We start from the raw sequence: 12,238 nt of genomic DNA, 5'->3' as shown, positions 1-12,238 counted from the left end.
AATCTATTTTTTTATATAAGTATTATCGTTACCTAGGGGGTCCCGTAAGAGCTATTTAAGGCGCCGGCTTATTACCTTAACTCTATATACTTCTAGCCTATTTATCGTAACTATTATAGCTAGGCCGGTATTAATATACCGGATCTTAGTATCCGTACCGGCCCGGCTATTTATAATACTTATAATATTACCTAGCTAAATTCCGCACTACTAGAAGGTACTTTGCCACTTCTTAAGCATACCTATATTAGTTACAATAGCTATAGCGTCGAGCTAGCCGAAGAGGGCGCCCAGCCCGAGAGGGGCAGACTTATCGACGGGCATCTTTAGCCCACTAATTACTAACTATATACTAGGAGTAGAGTAGTGGTTTATATATTAATAGGTTTGTTTAGTAGATTTATTTAGTAGATTTATTTAGTGGATTTGTTCAGTAGATTTATTTAGTTTAAATAGAGAGTAGCTTTAGGCGATATTAGAAGCGATGAGGATAGAAAGAATCTTTATGAGCTCTAAAGAGTAGTAAATATTAGCCTATTTAGCCCTTTCTCTGGAAACCTCTACGTTATTATTAAAGTTTAGAACCTCTATAGTTAAGGAAGGCCGCCTCTAACTATTACGGCCGATTATAGCGGCCGACTATTGCGGCTAACTATTACGGCCGACCTCTACTATCGACTTTTTTAGCTAGCACTATTACTAAAAAAGGTAGCTTACTTATCCCGAATTAAATAGCGGTTTTCGTATTAAAATTATTATATTACGTTAAGCGCGTGCTTAGGATATATTGCGCGTATTATATAGTTAAAAAGTATACTATATTATATAATTTCCCTTAAAAGCGTAATCCCGTTAAGGTCGATCTTTTGTGCCTATAAAGCCGGAAAAAAAAACCACTATATAAAGTACGTAATTACTAAGAATATAGTATTATTAAAAAAGAGGGTTAATATATATACTAAAAAACGCGTTTTATATATTTTAAAGTTTATAAAACTAAAAGTAATAAGGGTAGCGAGGAATATAAGAGCTAAAACGACTATTAAGTTAACGATTTAGGGTATAAAAGTAAGTAGTATAATAAAAAGTTAGTTATAAATAATTATAATAAGTATAAAAAAGGACTAGGGGTACGTATTAAAAAAGTCCTTTATATAAAAACTAATATAGTTTTTATATATTTTTTAATTATTATTTATTTAATAAATAATACTACGGAGCTTAGTAATATTTTATTAAAATTATAATTAAAAATACGCTTTTTAATAATAAAAAAGGATAATATATTTATAAAAAAGGGAGTACTATTTATAATAACCTTAATAAAGGCCTAAGTTATTAATTATAAGACGACCGGTATATTAATATACCCCTCGGCCGAATAGCTATTAAAATAGTACGTATATTAACTATTATTTTTTATAAAATAATAATTATTATCCTTAAAATTAATATACTAAAAGGCTATTTTAAAATAAAATAAGTATTAAATCTCTTATTTTTTAAGAGCCTCTTTCTTAAGCTTTTTAAAAACTAAGTATATATTAAATAGGCTTAAAATAATAAAAAGAACTATACTTATTACGGGGGGTACTTTTGTCACAAAAGGGAACTCGAGGCAGGTCGGAACGCTACTATATTAACCTAATAAACGTAACTCAACATAAAGAAGGAAAAAGTAGACTAGTAGGTAGAATCTAGGGCGCTAGGCTTTTAGGCCTAGCAGTCTAGCAGTCACGTAACCCATAGGGGGTCCGTTAGGTACCTAAGGCCTAGGCACTAAGGGGCCTAGTACCTAGTGCCATAACATTACCCCCCCCTCCGGCGCAAAAGGCGCTATTTATAGCGCTTAATTCCCTATTCTAACCCTTTATAATTTCCTCTTATAAGCCTATAATAAGGGCAGCTACTACGTTATCGTCGGCCCGTAGTAGGGCCGGGCTATTACTAGCCGCTACCTCTATTTATAATACGAGGTTTTTTAGTAATCCTATAGCCGTTAGGTATTACTTATAAAACGCCTATAGGGCCGCCGGCGTATAGTAAAAGCTCTCTACGTCGTACTATATAGGGTCCTTATTATACCCTTTTTAATTAGCCTAGTATTATAACTTACCGTATTATACTTACGATTTAACTACTTACGAGACCTTATACTCGGGCTCGTCCGAGCTATAGAGGATCGGCGGCCGGGGGTCTTAGTATTATCTAAGTAGGGGGTCCTCTATAGCCTTTTTTAGCTTACTTAGGTAGAAAACCGGGTAGGCTTTGCTCCCTATAGATAGTTCTATAATCTATATACTACTTAAGCTAGCGCTAGTAATAAACTAGGGGCTAGCCTAGGGCTATCGTAGTTTATTAGCGTCTTATGTTTTTTAATAAGATATGTTTATAAACACCCTATCGCTAATCTTTAGGTTATTAAGCCGTCGGTAGTAATTAGCGTATTTTTAATATCTCGTTTAGGCAACTCCTATATTACCTTTAGTAATCTCCTAGGCCTCGTAAATACCTTGGGCTATTCTCTAAGCCTTAGTACGGTTAAGCCTCTCTCTAGTTAAGTTAAAGCGTCGGGTTCTAGTAGCCTAGTTAAAAAATAGTTAAAACTAGTGGCTAAATTTAACCTTATAAAGTAATAGTCCCGTAGTTTTACTAAGTTGGGCTGCGTAGGTAAAGTCTATTACGGGTAGTATATTATTTTAGTTATCTTAGTAGTAGTTAACTAAGGGTCGTAGCTATTAGAGGATATATTAGTTTAAGATCTCTATCTAACTATCTATTTACGGGTAGTTTATTATTAATAACTATAGCTTAACGCTATAAAGCCTATATAGCTCCCCCTAGAAATCTAATATAAACTAAGGACCGCGGTTAGAAATAATAATCTCGGGTAGCCTAAAGATTAGTAATACTCGTTTATAAAATATCCTATTTATATCCCGCGCAGTAGTAGTTTTATAATAGGGTACTAACATAGCTCTTTTACCTAGTTTATTAACTATAACGTATATTATATCGTAGCCCTTCTAGTCGGGGGGCACCGTTATAAAGTCTATCGAAATATATTACTACGGGTAGTTAAGTATAAGTAGAGGCCTCAGCTCCCCCGGGGGCCTGTTATAGGGTTTTTAAGAGCAACGGCACGTATAGTAGTTTTTAATATACTAGTAGATATTTACTATAAGGCCAGGCTAGTAGTACCGTTACTTAATTATCTTAACTACTTTATTATGCCCCGGGTGCGCTAGGAGCCTCTATTTATATACCTCTTAGATAACTATAGTATATAAATTATCCTCCTCGGGCATAACGAGCTTACCGTTTATTATAAGTAATTTATTATCCTAAATCTTCTAACGCTCGCGGCCCTCGGCTACTAGCGCTTATATTAAAATAAGCGATACTATTATTAAGTTATAGTTAAGCTTTAGCACCTTTTTAATTAGTAAGTACCCCTAAAGCTCGTCCTCCGGCATAAGGGCTCTAACTACGAGCTCGGGCTACTGCGCCGCGTTTTTTAATAGCGCTCGTAGCTTAGTAGTAATATCTAGTAATAATAGCTCTAGTAGTAATAGGACCTAGGTTCGGTTAGCCTCTTTTAGTACTTATTAAGTCCTAATATCCTCGTTCTTTCTTAATAGAGCGTCGGCGAGCACATTTTCCTATCCTAAGTAATACTAAATCTAAAAATTAAAGTCGGCTAGGGCGCTAGCTTAGCGGGCCTATTATAAGTTAAGGAGACGCTTCGTTATAAAGAATAAGAGCGGCTAGTAGTTTATAATAATATCGAACTTCTAGTAGTAGCTAACTAGTTCCGCGCGCTACTCCTCTAAGTAAACTACTATTATTAATATCTCTTTATTATATATAGTATAATTAAGCTCCGCGCCGTTTATAGTTTTTAAATAGAACGCTACGGGGTATTATAGGCTATTATTTATTTACTATTAAACTAGGGCTCTAGCGTATACTAAGTCTAACGCGTTAGTCTCTAGGTATATAAGTAGCTTAAGCTTAAAATAGCGGAGTATAAGTACCGTTATAAGGGCTAGTTTTAGTACTTCGAACGTAGTATCGTAATTAGTATCGAATTAAAAGGGCACGCCTTTACTAATTAGCTTTGTTAGTAATCTAGCTAGGCGCCCGTAGTCCTTTATAAACCTCTTATAAAAATTATAAAAACTAAGGAATAATTAGATACCCTTAAGTAATATAAGCGGCTTCTAGTTTCTTATAATAGAGACCTTATTTTCGTCGGGTTATATACTATTAATACTAACGACGAAACCTAAGTATTTCGTAGTAATAACGCTAAATTTATACTTCTTAATATTAGTCTATAATCTAGCTTTTCGTAAGCAATCTAATACCCTTATAACGTGCTCGTAGTACTATAAGGGGTCGTTTAAAAAGATTAGGATATTGTCTATATACGTAGTATAAAAATCGTCTAAGTACTCTATTAATACGTCGTTTATATATTACTAGTACGTGGCTAGCCTATTATAGAGGCTAAAGGGTAGTACTTTATATTTATATACCCCGTAATAAGTATAAAAAGTCGTGAGGTCTTTTAAAGTAGGGTCGAGGCGGATATAGTAAAAAGCTTATTTAATATTGAGTTTAGTAAATACCTTAGCTCAGCTTAGCCGCGTTAGCGTCTTATTAATTAGAAGTAGAGGGTACCGATCTTTCTTTATAATCTCGTTTAGTTTCCTAAAGTTAATATAGAATCGTAAGCTACCGTCGTGTTTTTTAATAAATAGTATAAGTAATATAAAGGGCGCGTTACTAAGCTCGATAAATCCTTTATTAAGGTGCTCTAGAAAGTAGGCTCTAGTTATTTCTAGCTTAGGTACTAATTATTTATAAAGGGGGTAGTAGGTAAGCTTCTCTCGGCCTCCCTCTACGAGCTCTATTTTATAGTCGTAGCTACGGTATAATACTAGCATATCGCTCGCTATTTTATTAAAAACGTCGGTCTAAGGCTTTAGTACCTCTAGAAGCTTCGTAGTAATAAGGTCTCGGGTCTCTTAATTATCGCCTTTTAGGGGGTCCTCTTATCCTACTTACTTATCCTTAATTATATAATCTAGCTTATATAATAATATAGAGCCTAGTTCGACGTCCTCGTGCTTTAGGTTAGTCTTAAACGCTAGGGCGCTAATAAAGGTAATATTAAGGGTAGTATTAGCTCCCTTACGCTAAGTAGAGGTCTATACGGGTTTAGTCTTTTTTAAAAAGGTCGATAGCGTACTAATAAGCGCGCGATTCATTTTCCAAGTATTTTTAGTATTATTAAACCGCTATATATATTAGTCTCGCGAGCCCTATAGTTAATAAAGTATTTTAGTAGGTTTAGGTAGTGCCCGCTTCTTTTATAGTTATTTATTATACTGTACTATATCTATCTTAAATATTTCCTACTATCGCTCGGTATCGATTTAATATTATATGTTAATAACCTTAGGAGTATATAGGTCCTTTATATCCCTAATAATAGTAAAGGGGGTATCTTATAATAGTAGATCCTCGGGCTATATTAGGTGCCTACGGTATATATTTAAGTTAACTCTATAATACTCGAACTACTTCTACCCTAGGATTAGGTTATAGCGCCCTATATTAAGTTAGAGTAGGGGTATTTTTAAGAGGACCCGGTAATTAATATATAAATTAGTAATTTATATTATACTAGCGTCTTTTAATCGCTCGCTATTAAATCTAATAGTAGGGATAGGGCATAGTAATTTACTAAATAAGGCTGCGTAGAATTCTTATAATAATAAGGTTATGTAGTTATTTATAAATCCGTACCTATTAGCTCATATATTAAGTAAGGTTTTTAAGTAAATTCTATATTTATTAAATACTATTATAAGCTCGATCTCGAGAGGCTGCCCCCCTATAAGATCTTATAAGTTTACTAAATAAATTACTAATCTTCTGTCTTTATACTTATTCCCTAGCTAGGAGGTTACTTATACTAAGGGGCTTAGTTTTCTAAGTCTAAGACGTACTACTTATTAGTAGCGTCTATAGCTATTATAGTAGTATCTAGCTTCTTAAGATAGTCCCGGGAGACGTAGCTAGGCTTATTATAGACAAAGTAAGTACCGCTATCCTTAAGCTTTTAATATAGAGCCTTAGGGATAGTCTCGCGGCCTATAGTTCGGTTATAGGTATTCTATTTAGTAGTATTACTACCTCTACCTCCTCTTTTAATAAGGGCGGTACGGGTAGGTATAGTGCTCTTAGGGGCCCTATTACTAGTTAATAAGGGTTATATTATATTAGCGAGCTAAGTAACATACTTAGTATACTTTTAAAAGGTCGCGTCCTTATCTAAGTATTTCGAAATAGCTTAGTTCTAAAAGTAAATTAAGAGCTTATTATAAAAGCAGTACTTTTACTAGGACTTAAGGAGCTTACTAACGCGGGTAAGCTCTATAAAAATAGAGCGCTTTTAATAAACGTCCTTAAGGGTAATAAAGAGGGCGTCTAGCTTCTAACTAGCGTCGTCTACCGTAATAGGGTTAGTATAGGCTAATTTAAGCTTATATAGTAGCTAGTTTATTATAATAATCTTATTAGAAGTTAGTATAAGGTAAATAAACTTTACCGCAGTACCGCCGACCTTATTAATAACGTACTCTAAGTAGTATCTATTAGTACTAAAGTTCGCGTTCTCGAGGCGCTTTATAATATACTAAAGCTAGTAAGAGAACTTTAGCCCCTTATCGTCGTTATTACTTATAAAAATAGGGACGTCGGGTATTTTAAATCTATAAGAGGGCTAGTATACCGAGGCTAGTATATTCTTGCGACTACCCTATACCTCGAGTTTAATAAGGTACTACTTTAGTATATAATAAGTATCGCCTCTACGCTCGCTATTATTAATATTAGCTATAGAGCCGTTTTTTAGCTACTTAACGCGCTCGCTAAGCGTAGTATTAATATAAAAGGCGCGGTCTAACTACTTCTTAATATTCTAAAGCTCTATAATAATAGTACGTATAACTTTAATATTTTCCTTAGTTATTTTATAAAGCCGCTCGGTACTATTACTTAGCTAGCCGACTATAGAAATAAGTACTTATTTAAAGTAGTACTAAGCGATACGCATCTTTAGTTAGCTCTCAACCTAGGCCTAAAGGGTAACGCCCTTATCTTAATCGTATAGGTCCTAAATAAACTTAAGGTTAGTATCGTACTATTTAGTATTACTAAAGAGACCCTCGTTACGAATCTAAATAAGGGACGCGAGCTCGTTATTAACGTAACGGAAGTACTTAAGTCGATCGGCCTACGTAATAGAGGGTAGGAGTTACTTTACGGGCTAGTTAGAGAGGTCGACCTTAGGGTTAAATATAGGGAGTTTAATATTCTTATTAACGCTTATAACGCTCTAGCGCTACTTATATAAGTAGCGACCCTACTAGAAATCATTAGTATAAAGAGATATTTACCCTCCTCGGCTCTTATCTCGGACTATAACGTCTAGTAAAGGGGGTATATATTTAGGGGGTATTAATTACTCTGCGTAGTTAATTAGTTAGCTATTACTTAGCGTCGCGCTTTTTTTTAATAAAGGTAACTATTTATTATAGCGGATTAAATAGGTTAAAATATTATCGTTCCGTTTCTAAAAAAGGAATTATAATAAACGTTAAGTAGTGTTATAAAAGGGAACTCGAGGTAGGTCGGAACGCTACTATATTAACTTAATAAACGTAACTTAATATAAAGAGGGAAAAAGTAGACCAGTAGGCGGAATCTGGGGCGCTGGGCTTTTGGGCCTAGCGGTCTAGTAGTCACGTGACCCATAGGGGGTCCGTTGGGTGCCTGAGGCCTAGGCGCCAAGGGGCCCAGTGCCCAGCGCCGTGATACTTTAGCCTCTCGGCGTTCTTTTTTATTTTTTATTACTTTTTAAAAAAAAGCTAGTTTTATATTTTTTAAACCTTAAAATAATATTAAATATAAACTCTTAAAATAATAAGTATATAATATACTTTTTTTAAAGGGCTTATTATTTAAACTAGTCTTATTTTTATTTTTAGATTTTAAAGAGGGGATAAGTAAAAGCTTTTTAAAGCTCTTATTATTATTATTTACTTTATTATTACCCTTATTATAATTATTAAAAAGAGCCTCGAACTTAATAAAGTTCTTAATATTTTAATTAATAACTTTAATATCTTCTTAACTAAGAAAAAAGAGCTCGGTAGCTAGGCTTTAATAAATAAATAAGAAGTTATAAAAAAAAGTAACGACTTAAAGGGGCTTATTAATATTATTACTTATTTAAATTCTTAATAAACTATATAATATATATAAAAGAGGTATTATAAAAATTGTATAAAACTGATTATTATTTCTAAATATATTAAATATTTATATATAAAATAAAATTAGTAAATAATTCGATAGTATAAGCGCGCGCGCGTAATAAATAGGAGTACTTATAATAATTATAAAAAATTAAAAAAGAAAAGAAAAATAATAACTAAGTAATACTATAAGAATTTAGATATATATAAAGTAACTAAGTAGCCTCGCTCTTAATAATTTATATACTAAAAGTAGTAAAATATATACTATTCCGGGTTAGGATTCTATTTATTTTAAATAAAAGGATATATTTATAATAAACGTAGTTTAAAAAACGTATATCCCTTATACTTATTTTTTCTTTATTTATATTTAACTAAATTAAGCCTTTATAAAGCTATTTAGAAATTCTATTTTAAGTATAATAGCTCCCTAATAGTAATAATTAGGGAGTATATTACGTAATAAGAATAGTAATCGTACTTTATAAAGTACCCGTTACGTATTAAATTACGTATCTATTTTAAATATCGTATATATAGACCTTTTGCTTTTATCTATTTCTACTTTAATAGTTAAGCTACTTTTACTACACTCCGTATGCCCATTGCTGCGTGCTATAACTCGTGACATATGCAAACAAGGCGTTTATCAGGGCGTGGAAAAGGTGTAGGGGACGGACAGTAGCTTTAGGTGCTAGACTACAGGTTTAGACCACCACAAGATGAGTGGTTGGTAGATGAGTAGCGACTCCCCAACCCCGGGAGCTCTAACTTTGACTTCTGCATTCTCATCGCCTTACGTTTGTCTGGCTATGCTGTAACTTGCTAGTTTGAAAAGGCGGATAGATTCACGTTAAGATTGTCTACTCCAGCTACCTTACGCGCTGATAAAAGAATAAATGCCTAGGCGCCCATGTGTTTTCCCTGAAAGGTGATGTCAGATGTAGAGCTCGAGACGCTTAGAAGGGTGAACCCAAGGACACGCGCGTATCAAGGGGAAAGCTTCAGGAGGGAACACTGCAGGCTTAGGTTGCTCTTGATTGTTGTGCCTAGAATCCCTTGGGAACCTTAGCATAAGGCACCTCAGGTGCCTTCAGTGTCTGATCTTATGTAAGCTTGGGGCCCACCGGACCTGAAGAACACAGTCAGGTGCCTACCGTCTTACTGCAGTTGGCGAGGCCGGCGCGGGCAATCCACTTTCGGCACTTGAGTGGGGCCGATATTATTATGGGGCGTCGGCCACCACCGGGCTTCTACCTACAAGCACTTTGATCAACATGACATTTTCAAGACCTTACTCGACTAAAGAAGACAATGGCTTGTTTTTTCGATCTTCTATAATCTTATAAACACCCCGCTCATGACAGTCAGATGTATATCTTCCCTTCGAGTACCTGTTTATCCATGCCCTTTCAGGCAAAGCGTGGCCCCCAAAGATCTCGGCATGGTTATCGGGGGGCCGGACTGCTGCTCGGTCGTACTTTCCAAGGTACCTTGCTTCGACTTACCTTGCCTTGCCTTATATCAAGCTATACCGTGCCAGCGAATTTACCAGGTGCAATCAATGGGGTAAATGCAGCCAGCCACATTGTCATGCAGAGTTGCAGAGGTAACGGGAGAGAGAGGTGCTCAAACCTCAGTGCTCGCGGGCCAGGGTATCACTCGCTGACTGATTGGTTGGTGTGCGACAAGTGTATAGGGCTGAGGGTACGCTTCGTGCCTTCATTGGACGGTTTTGAAAGGGAAAGCCCTGCTGCCTGGAGGATTCCCGTACTTGAGCCAATAGAAATGGCCGTTGTGGCGGAGCACATCACACCAGGGATACCTGCGCGCCGCCGTAGCCAACCGGATGTGAACTCTCGCGCTGATGAGACGTAAAGTCCTGATGCCATCTTCATTTAAGTCCTCGAGAATCCCATCCCACGTCTACGGAATCTTGCTCTAGGACTTCTTTCCCGGCAACCTGGATTCTTTCGTCTTTGGCATTACTCCATGCTTTTGGGTCAGCCCTACATATACGTCTGCCCATTCCCGTCCCCCTCCCTCTCGATTTGCGCTCTGAATGAACTCTTTCGGCCCCCAATTCCAATTCGCCAAATCGACCATATTCTAGCGAACGCCATACTTTGGACAAGACCTACAAACAGATTTCCTGCCGATTCTGGTCAAACTGGTCTTCGAACAGTTTTACGACTTTCACCACAATCTTCTCGCTTCGTCAAGCTCGATATTTCCGGTTCAGCAAGACCACCTGAGAGCATCCGGCAACACATGGCCAGGCAGCCACCGAAATCGCGAGGCGACCAATGTTTTGGGCGACCCATCGGCGGACAACTTTCTTCGAACGAGGCAATTCGGACGCCTTTCTCAGATTGCGAACCATGGATGCCTTGAACAAGACACCGTGAGGCAGCAAACGAGGCGGCTGGCGACCAGCTGCAAGCCCCGCGCGGAGGCCTCTTGCCTGCGTCACGTTGCATCATCTGGAACCTGGAAGCGCCCCCCTTTTCTCAACACATCTTTCTCATCACCACCTCATCGACGATTGGATCTCATTCACTCTCGGCAAGGCAGATTTATGCGCCACATCAACGAGAGTCGGCTCATCGCATTGGATAGCGCTTACATCCAATCTGTGCTGCCCGTGGAGCTTTTTCCACTTCTATTTGCATGAGCTCACCTCAGGAGCCTCCCCTCCCAATCCCTCTCAAGTCACACAGTCCCAACGCCCGCTTGCCAAAGTTGGCAGGTCTTCGTTCACATCACAGCCAATAACCGTAATCAGTGATTAATCTCGAATAGGAAGCATCTTTCATCCCGCATACCTGCGACTTACAGGCTCATGCACGGGACTTTCGGTCGTCCAGTGGGACGCCTGAGAGATCGAAGAGCTTGAAGTCAAGTCCAGCACACTCGATGGCCTTTGGTTTTGCGCATCAGTCTCCTATCTGGCTGATTTAGCCGGACGAACGGATTTCGTCATTGCAAGTTACGATCAACTTGGTCTGGACCGGCCTTGGCAATGCTCCAGCTTCGTTGCAGACAACTTACAATGCGAAAGATCTTCAAAGGTGTCCACGCGGCTTGGGCGACCAATGTTGATGGTTCTTTCAAGCGAAAGATACACCTCATGTCAGTTACTTGACATTACCAAACCTCTTGGAAAGCATTCAGTGCTCACGCTCATCGCACCAGAGGGCTTGAGCATCCGTGCTTGAGGTTGAGGATGCTATCAAAACCACTGCTATCTACTTACTTCACAGACAGCACGATGTATGAGCTGCAACTCATCGGAACCACAACGACTCAATTCCGACTTCACTGTCTTTTCAGGAACACCGGCACACTGCTTGAGAACATTCAACCAACCTGTGGGGCCCATTGTGTGCTTGGGGTGGGGGCGGAACAGACTGGGACGCCTTACCAGGCTGAAAAGGACTAACAGGAACAAGACAACGATTGGACCACAGGATTGAATCCTTCGGCAACCTCGCCCCCCTGCCGGAGACCTGCTCCCTCGATTCGAATGGCACGCCGTCCCTCAACGTTACTGCCCATACTGCGGCATTGTAATTGAGCCGACTCCATCGACTTTGGTGTCGGGTAGCCGTTTGAGCCTTCTATTCGTTGAACGGCCGCATTCCACCTGACGCAACACATTGCAAAGACACTCGCTGTTCCCCTAGACCAAGCTCAGCCATGCAAGGGTCGGAAGTGTATTATGTCTCCTTCAAACCTCGAATTTGGAAAGCAATGGTTCGCGCGCTCTGCACGCTGGCCGTATTTAAACCTGCCAAGTTGGATCCTGAGGAACCTGCACACTTCACACACCAACGGTCAGATTCGGAACCTCACGAACAGCTAGCTACCTGATTCTTTGAAGATCAGTCATTCACGATTTA

The 12,238-nt window shown here is 38.0% G+C and overlaps 1 protein-coding gene across 1 annotated transcript; it reads left to right on the top strand.

The window, feature by feature from the left end:
- Positions 1-3,230: 3,230 nt before the first annotated feature.
- On the top strand, positions 3,231-12,209 carry CLUP02_01828 (uncharacterized protein; the record flags this gene model as incomplete). The annotated part of the gene is made up of 13 exons (XM_049280865.1): positions 3,231-3,239; positions 9,482-9,657; positions 9,708-9,825; positions 9,936-9,975; positions 10,036-10,187; positions 10,282-10,338; positions 10,450-10,971; positions 11,022-11,091; positions 11,217-11,407; positions 11,474-11,546; positions 11,604-11,730; positions 11,807-11,905; positions 12,023-12,209. 13 exons carry the CDS (start codon positions 3,231-3,233, stop codon positions 12,207-12,209), a joined length of 1,821 nt encoding a protein of 606 aa, XP_049136822.1.
- Between the last annotated feature and the right edge of the window lie 29 nt (positions 12,210-12,238).

The sequence above is a fragment of the Colletotrichum lupini genome, chromosome 1 (genome assembly GCF_023278565.1).
Source record: "Colletotrichum lupini chromosome 1, complete sequence".
NCBI lineage: Eukaryota > Fungi > Ascomycota > Sordariomycetes > Glomerellales > Glomerellaceae > Colletotrichum > Colletotrichum lupini.
Note: the sequence above shows the minus strand (reverse complement) of the source record. Positions and strands in the feature narration are given on the sequence as shown.